We start from the raw sequence: 13,513 nt of genomic DNA, 5'->3' as shown, positions 1-13,513 counted from the left end.
AAAGACGGCACCTCCGACAGTGCGGGGCTCCCTCAGTACTGCCCCTCCGACAGTGCGGCGCTCCCTCAATACTGCCCCTCCGACAGTGCAGCGCTCCCTCAATACTGCCCCTCCAACAGTGCAGCGCTCCCTCAATACTGCCCCTCCGACAGTGCAGCGCTCCTTCAATACTGACCCTCCAACAGTGCAGCACTCCCTCAATACTGTCCCGACAGTGCAGCGCTCCCTCAGTACTGCCCCTCCGACAGTGCAGCGCTCCCTCAGTACTGCCCCTCCGACAGTGCAGCGCTCCCTCAGTACTGCCCCTCCGACAGTGCAGCACTCCCTCAGTACTGCCCCTCCGACAGTGCAGCGCTCCCTCAGTACTGCCCCTCCGACAGTGCAGCGCTCCCTCAGTACTGCCCCTCCGACAGTGCAGCGCTCCCTCAGTACTGCCCCTCCGACAGTGCAGCACTCCCTCAGTACTGCCCCTCCGACAGTGCGGCACTCCCTCAGTACTGAACCTCCGACAGTGCAGCACTCCCTCAGTACTGCACCTCCGACAGTGCGGCACTCCCTCAGTACTGAACCTCCGACAGTGCAGCACTCCCTCAGTACTGCACCTCCGACAGTGCACTGCTCCCTCAGTACTGCACTTGGAGTGTTGGCCTCGATTATGTGTTCAAATCTCTGGAGTGAGACTGAAAACCACAGAACCTTCTGACTCAGAGGCGAGTGCTGCCCACTGAGCCACGGCTGACACCTCTTCAGTTACTAATCCAGTACTTTCGCCACAGGCCTGCCACCCAAGGCTGCAATGCCGGCAATCTAGTTGTACGATTGCTGAAATTAGGAACAATACCGCTTACCATTTACATCCATCGGTGGATACTGCACATTCTTCCTGAGGTCCTCCAGCGGGAATCCTTGGGCAGAATGACGGTCATTGCTGGGAAGAAAAATAATAGAATCATAGAATCACAGAGCACAGAAGGAGGCCATTCGGCCCATCTTGCCTGTGCCGGCTCTGTGACAGAGCTATCCAATTAGTCCCACTCCCCGCTCTTTCCTCAAAGCCCGGAAAATCTTTCCCTTCCACGTCTGTATCCGTTTCCTTTTTGAATACAAGAACATCAGAAATAGGAGCAGGAGTCGGCCATTCGGCCCCTCGAGCCTGCTCCGCCATTCAATGAGATCATGGCTGATCTTCGACCTCAACTCCACTTTCCCGCCCGATCCCATGAGCACTTGATTCCGTTAGTGCCCCAAAATCTCTCGATCTCAGCCTTGAATCTACTCAATGACTGAGCATCCATTGAAAGTTACTATTGAATCTGCTCCCACCGCCCTTTCTGGCAGTGCGTTCCAGATCACAACAACTGGCTGCGTAAAAACATTGTCCTCATCCCCCTCTGGTTCTTTCAGCAATCACCTTCAATCTGTGCCCTCTGGTTACCGACCCTCCTGCCCCTGGAAACAGTGTCTCCTGATTTACTCGATTATAACTCTTCCTGAATTTGCAATGAAGGAAACACGACGGATTTGAACCTTCTTTCAGGAATTTGTTCTCAGGATGTGTCAACACGGGCAAAGGCCCAATTATTGCCCATTCGTAGTTACTCTCTGGGCAGAGTGCGAGACTGAAGCCCTCTGTAATCCACGCCTGCCTCAGACTCCCTACCCCGAGGGGGATCGGACAACCAGTCGGGTTTTTTTACAGCATTTCAGCTGCTTTTCTAGAAATGGGAGCAGGAGCCCCCTCGCCATTCAATGAGGTCACGGCTGATCTTCGACCTCAATTCCACTTTCCCGCCCGATCCCCATATCCCTTGATTCCTCAAATCTATTGATCTCGGCCTTGAATATACTCAATGACTGAACATCCACAGCCCTCTGAGGCAGACAATTCCAAAGATTCATAACCCTCTGAGTGAAGAAATTCCTCCTCATCTAAGTCCTAAATGGCCGACCCCTTATCCTGAGACTGTAACTCCTAGCTCTAGACTCCCCAGCCCGGGGCAACATCCTCCCTGCATCTACCCTGATCAAGCCCCCTTAGAATTGTACATGTTTCAATGAGATCACCTCTCATTGTTCTAAACTCCAGAGAGTAAAGGCCCTATCTACTCAATCTACCTCATCCCAGCAATCCATCTAATGTTGTTCTGGTTCTAGCCCGCAGATCAGCAGAATGATTGAATGCAGTTTCATAACTAGTCATGTTGTGATTTGAACTCACAAGGCGAGGGCTAATACCATAGCCACTTCATCAGAGCGAGTGCCAAGACTACTCATTCCATCCGGTGAGAAGGAAGCCTGATGTAAAGTTTGATTTGATTTAATTTCATTAATGAGGAGGCCATTGGGCCCATTGTGGCTGCATTGGCTCTTTGAAATAGGGAGAGATTTGAACATGAGTTTGTGAATTTGAAAATCAAGGCATTGGAGGACTGGGAGACAATTTAGGTCCAGCTCTGGACACCATGTTCCACATTCTCCCAAGGTGTCAGTCATAGCTCAGTGGACAGCACTCCCAAGCTCTGAGTCAGAAGGTCATGAGGTCAAGTCCAACATAAGAGACATGAGCACAAAATCTAGGCTGACACTCGGAGGGGCAGTACTGAGGGAGTGCTGCACTGTCGGAGGTGCAGTACTGAGGGAGTGCTGCACTGTGGGAGGGGCAGTACTGAGGGAGCGCCGCACTGTCGGAGGGGCAGTACTGAAGGAGTGCCGCACTGTCGGAGGGGCAGTACTGAGGGAGTGCTGCACTGTCAGAGGGGCAGTACGGAGGGAGCGCTGCACTGTCAGAGGGGCAGTACGGAGGGAGCGCTGCACAGTTGGAGGGACAATAATGAGGGAGTGCTGCACTGTCAGAGGGGCAGTACGGAGGGAGCGCTGCACTGTCGGAGGGGCAGTACGGAGGGAGCGCTGCACAGTTGGAGGGACAATAATGAGGGAGCACTGCACAGTTGGAGGGGCAGTACTGAGGGAGCGCCGCACTGTCGCAGATGCCATTTTTTGGATGCAACATCAAACCGAGGCCCCTTCAGCCCTCTCAGGCGGATGGAAAAGATCGCACGGCACTATTTTGAAGAAGAGCAGGGGAGTTCTCCCTGGTGTCCTGGCTAATACTTATCCCTCAGCCAACATCATAATATCATTACCTGGTTATTATCATGTTGCTGTTTATGTTTCCTTGTGGTGCACAATTTGAAAAAAAGACTTACATTTATATAGTCCACTTTCACAACCTCAGGACGTCCGAAAGCCAATGCGCATCACAGCAATGAAGTGTAATCATTGTTATAATGTAGGAAACATCAGACAATTTCTGCACAGCAAGCTCCCACAGAGAGCAGCCAGTGAACATGACAAGATAATCTGTTTCAGTGATGACCACGACCTGGGTCAGAGGCGAGGCGGCTACCCACCGAGCCATGGCTGCCGTGTTCCCTGAATTGCAACCGCGACGACACTGCAAGAACTTGCTTCATTGGCTGTGAAACGCTTTGGGACGTCCGGAGGTCGTGAAAGGCGCTACAGAAATGCAAGTTCTTTCGTTCATACTGATGGCAGACAATCCGACACGCTCGGCAGCAGTAACCGGGCATCGTCTCAGGTGTCAGGCACCCAGCTGCAGCTGACTGCATCCACATTAATAACCCGAGCCGGAAACCCGAGCCCATGAGCTGAGCTGCAAGGCCGTCTCGCTGTGAGATTCGCCCGTCTATTTCCACAGATACATTTCACAGAGCGCGCACTCTGTGATAGGCCAGCGGGCAAGACGGAAAGTTCTCAATGAAAGGACGTCAAGGTAGCTGGGGTTACTGGGTGACTTTCCTTTCGACAGGTAAGCTTTGTATTATGGTGCGTCTCTCTCCTTTTACACAGTGAATACCATGACTGGCAGCTCCACTCTAACATCTCAGCGCTCAACCACACAATAGTCCTCTCTCAGCCTTCAGTACAATGACAGACATCCATCCCTCACCTGCTCACTCATGTTTTCCAACAGCTGTCTGAAGATGCTGCAGGTCCTCGTGACGAGCCATTGAAAGCCCACTCCCCTTTCGGCAGTCCCCATTGAATCTGCTTCAACCCACATCCCCTTTCAGGCAGCGCGTTGCAGATCACAACAATATTACTATCCAGTGTCAGCAACTTTATTCGGCAATAAAAGATCAGCAGATATTCTGTCCTCTACCGACCTCCTCCTCTCCTGGCCGGCCTCCCACCTTGCACCCTCTGTAAATTTCAGCTCTTCCAAAACTCGCTGCCCCGTGTCCTAACTCACACCCAGTCCCACTCACCCTCCCCCCCGCCCCGTGCTCACTGCCCCGTGTCCTAACTTGCACTAGCCTCGCTCAGCCATCACCCCCCCCATGCTCACTGACCGTGTCCTAACTCACACCCAGTCCCGCTCACCCATCACCCCCTGTGCTCACTGACCGTGTCCTAACTCACACCCAGTCCCACTCACCCATCACCCGCTGTGCTCACTGACCGTGTCCTAACTCACACCGAGTCCCGCTCACCCATCACCCCCTGTGCTCACTGACCGTGTCCTAACTCACACCCAGTCCCGCTCACCCATCACCCCCTGTGCTCGCTGCCCCGTGTCCTAACTCACACCCAGTCCCGCTCACCCATCAACCCCTGTGCTCACTGACCGTGTCCTAACTCACACCCAGTCCCGCTCACCCATCACCCCCTGTGCTCGCTGCCCCGTGTCCTAACTCACACCCAGTCCCGCTCACCCATCACCCCCTGTGCTCATTGCCCCGTGTCCTAACTCACACCCAGTCCCGCTCACCCATCACCCGCTGTGCTCACTGCCCCGTGTCCTAACTCACACCCAGTCCCGCTCACCCATCACCCCCTGTGCTCACTGCCCCGTGTCCTAATTCACACCCAGTCCCGCTCACCCATCACCCACTGTGCTCAATGACCTACATTGGCTCCCGGTCCGGCAACGCCTTGATTTAAAAATTCTCGTCCTTGTTTTCAAATTCCTCTGTGGTCTTGCCCCTCCCTATCCCTGTAACCCCTCCCACTCTACACCCCTCCCTATCCTGTAACCCCCTCCCACCCTACACCCCTTCCTATCCCTGTAACCCTCTCCCACCCTACACCCCTCCCTATCTCTGTAACCCCCTCCCCCACACCACTCCCTATCTCTGTAACCCCTCCCACCCTACCTATCTCTGTAACCCCTCCCACCCTACACCCCTCCCTATCTCTGTAACCCCTCCCCCTTCACCCCTCCCTATCTCTGCAACCCCTCCCACCCTACACCCCTCCCTATCTCTGTAACCCCTCTCGCCCTACACCCCTCCCTATCTCTGTAACCCCCTCCCACCCTACACCCCTCCCTATCCCTGTAACTCCCTCCAGCCCTACAACCCTCCGAGATCTCTGCACTCCTCCAATTCCGGCCTCTTGCGCATCTGCGATTTCCATCGCTCCACCATTGGCGACCGTGCCTTCAGCTGCCTGGGCCCCAAGCTCTGGAACTCCCTCCCTAAACCTCTCCGTCTCTCTACCTCTCCCCACCTTTCAGACGCTCCTTAAAACCTACCTTTTTGTCCAAGCTTTTGGTCACCTGTCCCAATATCTCCTTATGTGGCTCGGTGTCAATTAGTTACCTGATTATGCTCATCTGTAACGCGTTGGAATGTTTTGCTACGTTGAAGGCGCTGTATAAATGCAAGTTGTTGTTGTTATAAGGTTGGTACATCAATCCTTGTAAACACACGACCATGACTCATGAGGTCAGCTTGCTGGAGTGAACCCTGAGGCTGATCTTAAGTTACGCTGCACCCCCCTGTAAAGCAGCACCTGCTCACCGCTATACCCTACAGTGACCCACCTCTCTCTCAGCCTTCCTCGTCTTCACCTTGGGGGCACTACCCTTGGGAGTGAGTGAAGTTGGGGAAGAGAACCCCCACCTCACAGTTTAGGAGCCCCCCCCCACCACTCATGGTCTCGAGATCGGGCTGGGGCTGCCGGGTGAGGTAAGTCGCGGGGGAGGGGGAAGGTTGGTGGGTGACCTTACCCTGGCTGGGAAGTCTAGAACAAGGGGTCACAGTCTCAGGATATGGGGCCATTGGAGGGAGCAGCATGTGGTGGCCCGGCCTGGAAATTGGCGCGGTCCCGGCCTGTAAGACCATCAGCAGGCCGGGGCCATTGGAGGGAGCAGCGTACGGCGGTATACCACTGCAGGGAGCAGCGTGTGTTGCTGCAGGAGGGCGACGGCTGGGATGCCAGGTCGCTGATTGCAGTACGGGCAGGCACAGCAGGAGGGGCGAAGGAGCGGCGGGAGAATGTAGAGGGAAGTGACCGGGGCCCAGGAGAGGTGTGAGTCTGGGACCCAGGAGAGGCAAGGGCCCAGGGGCAGCACGGACCAGCCCACACTGTGCAATATGTGTGCGCACTAGGTCCGTGCAGCAGAGCTGGTCTCCAGTTAGTCCTGGTTAATCCTTGCCACTGGACCAAGACCTCGCTCTGTCAAGCCCGTGTGGTGGCTGGTGTGCAACGGCCACCACACGTTAAAAAAATCCACGCACAGGCATCTTCCACCCTTCAGGATGTAGTTCGGGACCCGGAATATTAGTCCTTCATTGAAACACCTGTGAACACATCCCTTTTTGGTGTGGAAGCAAGTCATCCTCGCTTCGAGGGACTGCCTATGATGATGATGGGGTAGGAAATTTAGGACAGAGATGAGGAGACATTTTTTCACTCAGAGGGTGGTGAACCTGTGGAATTCTCTACCACAGAAGGCTGTGGAGGCCGAGACACTGAATATATCCAAGAGAGAGATAGATAGATTTCTAGACAAAAATGACAAGAGGTATGGGGAAAAAGCGGGAATATGGTGTTGAGAAAGAGGATCAGCCATGATCATATTGAATGGTGGTGCAGACTCGAAGGGCCAAATGGCCTACTACTGCTCCTATTTTCTATGTTTCTAAGCAGCTTAGCTACATTACGGTCCTGCACAGCCCAGTACCAGCATTCCCAGGGTTAATTTCCACGCATGCGCAAGACTGTGACTGGGCCACGCAGCCCCTTAAAGGGGCCCGGCCACCCAAAGTAAATGAGGGGGAGCATTGGTGGTGGGTACCCCTGGGGGAGTTGGTGAATACACTTCAGAAGTGTCGCGGTGAATACCTTGGGATGTCATGGGGTGGCGGAAGGCACTGCAGAAATGCAAGTCTTCCTGTCCAGCGGTCTGTGGATAGGCAGGTGAGGCGGAGGTGAGCTGTTGTCGGTCCGCAGACAAGCACGCAGTGCTTCCTGACACTGTGTCCAATACAAACACTCATTCAATGGTTGTCTCCGCCCGCAGGTGGGCCGTGTCGCTGGATGTTACATTTGTTCAACCAGCAGCGTATGGAATCCATTGTCACTGTGTACGTGGAGATGGTTGCTAGGAAGCCTGGCAGACGAAAAGGACATAACTACAAGAGGAAACCTTGTGTAATACCAAGTTATCCCAGGTCAGATTGACACCCCCAATGTGAATGACATCGACAATTTTCCCTGAAATTACTTAATTTCCAGTGTATTCAAAGTGAATCAGAATCATACAACAATAAAAATAATTTCCATTTGTATAGCATCTTTCACGGCCTCCTCAGGACATCCCAAAGCTCTTCGCAGCCAACGAAGTACTTTTGGAGTGTAGTCACTGTTGTAATGTGGGAAACGCGGCAGCCAATTTGCGCACAGCAAGCTCCCACACACAGCAATGTGATAATGACCCAGATAATCTGTTTTCTGTGATGTTGATTGAGGAATAAATATTAGCCCCAGGACACCGGGAAGAACTCCCCTCTTCTTCAAAATAGTGCCGTGGGATCTTTTACATGCACCTGAGCAGGTAAACGGAGCCGTGGTTTAATGGCTCATCTAACAGTGCAGCGCTCCCACAGCATGGATAATGTGGCCAAGGCTCTGGAGTGGGACTTGAACCCACAACCTTCTGACTCCAAAGTCAGAGTGCTACTCAGAGCCAAGCTGACACTTATGAGCAACTGGATAGAGATTCATTGCTATGATTAGTCAACAACTCCGTTATTCTTGTATCAAGGCTGGTAGAAGGCAAAGTAGATCTAGTGATTTCTAAGCTGCTACGAGGGGCTGGTGGAGATTTCACTGATCGCAGAATCCCTTAAGACCGAAGCCATTGTTTTCGATCCCCGCCACAAACTGCGTTCCCCAGCCACCGACTCCATCCCTCTCCCCAACTTCTGTCTGAGGCTGAATCAGACTGTTCACAACCTTGGTGTCGTATTTGACCCTGAAATGAACTTTCGACTCCCATATCCGCAGCATAACTAAGACCGCCTATTTTCACCTCCGTAACATCGCCCGTCTCCACCCGTGCCTCAGCTCATCTACTGCTGAAACCCTCATCCATGTCTTTGTTACCTCTAGACTTGAGTACTCAAACGCACTCCTGGCTGGCCTCCCACATTCTACCCTACGTAAACTTGAGGTCATCCAAAACTCGCTGCCCGTGTCCTAACTTGCACCAAGTCCCGCTCACACATCACCCCCTGTGCTCGCTGACCTACATTGGCTCCCAGTTAAGCAACGCCTCGATTTCAAAATTCTCATCTTTATTTTCAAATCCCTCCATGGCTTCGCCACTCCCTATCTCTAATCTCCTCCAGCCCCCACAACAGCCCCAGCCCCACAACAGCCCCTCCTCCCACCCCCGCCGCCCCTCCGAGATCTCTGCGCTCCTCTAATTCTGCCCTCTTGAGCATTCCTGATTATAACTGCTCCATCATCGGTAGCCATGCCTTCTGTTACCTAGGCACCAAGCTCTGGAACTCCCTCCCTAAACCTCTCCGCCTCTCTAACTATCTCTCCTCCTTCAAGACGCTCCTTAAAACCGACCTCTTTGACCAAGCTTTTGATCACTTGTGCTAATTTCTAATTATACTGCTCGGTGTCAAATTTGTATCTCATGATATTCCTGTGAAGCGCCTTGGGATGTTTCCCTATGTTAAAGGCGCTATATAAATGCAAGTTGTTGTTGCTAATTGATGCAGACATGTCGGCGCCTTTTTCCGACCAGCCCTTCTGCCCTGAGGAAATTTGAGGCCGTGTATTTTTACGTCTTGGGCACCCTTGCTAAAGTCACATTACTTTGAAGTCCTGGCTCGCCCAGAGTCCCATCGCCCGCCTTGCGGCTTACCTCTGAGACCAGGCCGCGTACGCCCGCGCGTTCAGCGCGTACTCCAGCTCGAAGCGGGTACGCAGAGCCGCCACGTGACTCCTGCCTGGCCCCCCGCGGGCCATCAGGCAGTCGGAGGAGGACGAGGGCGAGAGGGAGCCGCTGCTGTTACTGGAGGCCGGGGACATCAGCTGGGTCCAAGGAGGAGGAAGAAGGAGACGTTAGATGATAATGATAGGAGAAACCGTGAGGAATGACAAGGCTAAGAAAAATCCCAATTGCCCAGTGAAGATCATTCCTCCAGTTCAACAAAGATCCACCTGATGTAGTTACTCGTCCATTCTTACCTCGACGTTGCAAAGGCACTCCTCCAAATTGGTCAGCAGTTCTGAAAAGTCAGGTCTTTCCTACAGGTGAAAGGTAAAAGTGGTAAGATAGTGTGCCAACCTTATTTGTACTCCGCACAGTCCTGGTCTCCATATCACACTGGGAGCACTGTGCACAGTTCTGGTCATATCACACTGGGAGCACTGTGCACAGTCCTGGTCTCCATATCACACTGGGAGCACTGTGCACAGTTCTGGTCTCCATTTTACACTGGGAGCACTGTGCACAATTCTGGTCTCCATATCACACTGAGCACTGCACACAGTTCTGGTCTCCATATCACACTGGGAGCACTGTGCACAGTTCTGGTCTCCATATCACACTGGGAGCACCGTGCACAGCTCTGGTCATATCACACTGGGAGCACTGTGCACAGTTCTGGTCTCCAAATCACACTGTGCACACTTCTGATTTCCATATCACACTGGGAGCACTGTGCACAGTTCTGGTCTCCGTATCACACTGGGAGCACTGTGCACAGTTCTGGTCATATCACACTGGGAGCACTGCACACAGTTCTGGTCTCCATATCACACTGGGAGCACTGTGCACAGTTCTGGTCTCCGTATCACACTGGGAGCACTCCGCATAGTTCTGGTCATATCACACTGGGAGCACTGTGCACAGTTATGGTCATATCACACTGGGAGCACTGCGCACAGTTATGCTCTCCGTATCACACTGGGAGCACTGTGCACAGTTCTGGTCGTATCACACTGGGAGTACCGCGCACAGTTCTGGTTTCCGTATCACACTGGGAGCACTGTGCACAGTTCTGGTCATATCATACTGGGAGCACTGTGCACAGTTCTGGTCTCCATATCACACTGGGAGCACTGTGCACAGTTCTGGTCTCCATATCACACTGGGAGCACTGCGCACAGTTCTGGTCATATCACACTGGGAGCACTGTGTACAGTTCTGGTCTCCGTATCACACTGGGAGCACTGCGCGTAGTTCTGGTCATATCACACTGGAAGCACTGCGCACAGTTCTGGTCTCCATATCACACTGGGAGCACTGTGCACAGTTCTGGTCGTATCACACTGGGAGTACCGCGCACAGTTCTGGTTTCCGTATCACACTGGGAGCACTGTGCACAGTTCTGGTCGTATCACACTGGGAGTACCGCGCACAGTTCTGGTCTCCATATCACACTGGGAGCACTGTGCACAGTTCTGGTCATATCACACTGGAAGCACTGTGCACAGTTCTGGTCATATCACACTGGAAGCACTGCGCACAGTTCTGGTCATATCACACTGGGAGCACTGTGTACAGTTCTGGTCTCCGTATCACACTGGGAGCACTGCGCGTAGTTCTGGTCATATCACACTGGAAGCACTGCGCACAGTTCTGGTCTCCATATCACACTGGGAGCACTGTGCACAGTTCTGGTCATATCACACTGGAAGCACTGTGCACAGTTCTGGTCATATCACACTGGAAGCACTGCGCACAGTTCTGGTCATATCACACTGGGAGCACTGTGTATAGTTCTGGTCTCCGTATCACACTGGGAGCACTGTGCACAGTTCTGGTCATATCACACTGGGAGCACTGTGCACAGTTCTGGTCTCCGTATCACACTGGGAGCACTGTGCACAGTTCTGGTCATATCACACTGGAAGCACTGCGCACAGTTCTGGTCATATCACACTGGGAGCACTGCGCACAGTTCTGGTCATATCACACTGGGAGCACTGCGCACAGTTCTGGTCATATCACACTGGGAGCACTGCGCACAGTTCTGGTCATATCACACTGGGAGCACTGCGCACAGTTCTGGTCTCCATATCACACTGGGAGCACTGCGCACAGTTCTGGTCTCCATTTTATAAAAAGGATATAGAGACACTGGAGAAGATACAAAATGATTTACATGGATGATACCAGAACTGAGAGATTATATCGATCAAGAATGATAGAACCAGTTGGGACTCTTTTCTCTCGAAAGTGAAGGCTGATAGGTGACCTGATAGGGGTCTTTAAAATGATCATCGAATCACAGAATCTCACTGCACACATTTGGCCCGTCGTGCCTGTGCTGGCTTTGAAAGATGCAATTTAGTCGCAAACCCCAGAGTTTTCCCCATAACCTGCAAATTAGCCCTCTTCAAATACATGTCCAATTGCTTTTTGAATCTGCTTCCACCTCCCTTTCAAGTTGTATGCTCCGGATCTTCACAATTCCCTGTGTGAAGGAATTTCTCCGAATTTCCCCCATCGATCTTTTGCCAATTAATTTAAATCTGTGACCTTTGATTACTGTCCCACTTGCCGGACGAACTAGCATCTCTCTACTTGGTCTATCAAAACCCCTCACAATATTGAATACCTCTGTTAAAGCTGATATGCTCATAATAAAGGATGAAACTGAGTACTGTGAGCAATGAGTAAGTGTGACCTTAGCTCCTTTAATAAGACTCCAGAGTGCAGGTACCTCGTGGGTGACCTGCTTATATACCGTGCTCCCAAGGGATGCTGGGATCCCCTGGGACTCCAACAGGTAGGCCCTCTGGTGGTGGTGTAATACAGGTTACCAAGGGTTACATGCATAACAAAATCTCCCCTTAACATTCCCTGCTCTGAAGGGGATGGATAAGGTAGACGTAGAGAAGATGTTTAGACATATGGGGAAGAATAAAATTAGGGGCCATCAATAAAATAGATCGTTACTCCAATCAGATGAAACCTCTTTACCCAGAGAGTGGTGAGAATGTGGAACTCGCTGCCACAGGGAGTGGCCGGGGTGGATACTATTCATGCATTTAAGAGGAAGCTAGATAAAGGGAGAAAGGTATAGAAGGATATGGGGATAGGGTGAGATAGAGAGGGGTGGGAGGGGGCTGGTGTGGAGCGGTTGGGCTCAGTGGCCTGTTTCTGTGCTTTTCATTCTCTGTAATTCTGTATAAAAATTATTAGTTGAGGTAGGGCGGAGCAAAACATTTGATAAGTGTCACTAAATTTACAATCAACCCCCTCACTCCCCCGCCCACCCCCACCCTGCACCACATTTCAAAATCATCATTTTCATCTTTGAGATCTTTTCCAGCATTCCAACTGTTATATATGCAGACTATAGATATACTCTCTGTGTAGTCACTGTATAGTTGCATCAGATGGAGACTTGTTACCTGATATACCATCAATAAGGTTTACACTGTATATACATGCTGGCACCACTAGAGGGTGCAACTGGTGGAGATCGGGGTTTCCTGCCCTGGTGGCAGGGGCTGCATAAAAGGGGAGCCACCATGTGGCTGCCTCACTCTGGAGTTAGGAATAAAGGACCAGGGTCACTACAGTTTGTGTACAACACATTGCCTCGTGGAGTCATTCATAGGTACATTACAGATATAATACCAACCCTACTGGCATCTAGTGCCTTCCGTAGGAACAGGAGGAGACCAATCAGCCCCTCAAGCCTGTTCCGCCATTCGATTAGATCATGGCTGATCTGTATCTCAATTCCAAATCTGACCTGCCTGGCATTCGTGTCAGCCGTGGCTCAATGGCTTGCACTCTTGTCCCTGAGTCACAATGTTCAAGTCCCACTGCAGGCTGACACTCCAGTGCAGTGCTGAGGGAGTGCTGCACTGTCGGACGTGCCATCTTTAGGATGAAACGTTAAACCGAGGCCCCATCTGCTCTCGCAGCTCGGCGTAAAAGATCCCATGGCGCTATTTCGAAGAAGAGCAGGAGAGTTCTCCCCGGTGTCCTGGCCAATATTTATCCCTCAATCAACAACCCTCAAAAAAAACCCAGATTATCTGGTCATTTATCTCATTGCTGTTTATGGGAGCTTGCTGTGCACAAATTGGCTGCTGTGTTTCCCACATTACGATCATGGCTAGACTTCATTGACCGTAAAGCACTTTGGGAAGTCCTGAAGTTGTGAAAGTCGCTATAAAAATGCAAGTCTTCCTTTTAAATAAGTTTACAACTGCAAAAAAG

General features: G+C 51.9%; 1 protein-coding gene across 4 annotated transcripts in view; it reads right to left on the bottom strand.

Annotated features, from left to right (window-relative positions):
• tnni3k (TNNI3 interacting kinase) overlaps nt 1-13,513 on the bottom strand; it is a 101,454-nt gene that overhangs the window by 3,744 nt on the left and 84,197 nt on the right. For 3 of the 4 annotated variants that reach the window (XM_070886473.1, XM_070886474.1, XM_070886475.1), the window contains 3 exons: nt 9,517-9,576; nt 9,191-9,360; nt 849-928 (listed from right to left, as the gene is read on the bottom strand). In XM_070886473.1, coding sequence (XP_070742574.1) covers nt 849-928; nt 9,191-9,360; nt 9,517-9,576 — 310 coding nt within the window. Of the gene's footprint in view, nt 1-848; nt 929-9,190; nt 9,361-9,516; nt 9,577-13,513 lie in introns of those variants that run through there. The other variant, XM_070886476.1, reaches the window with a different exon arrangement.

This window comes from Pristiophorus japonicus, chromosome 8 (genome assembly GCF_044704955.1).
Source record: "Pristiophorus japonicus isolate sPriJap1 chromosome 8, sPriJap1.hap1, whole genome shotgun sequence".
NCBI lineage: Eukaryota > Metazoa > Chordata > Chondrichthyes > Pristiophoridae > Pristiophorus > Pristiophorus japonicus.
Note: the sequence above shows the minus strand (reverse complement) of the source record. Positions and strands in the feature narration are given on the sequence as shown.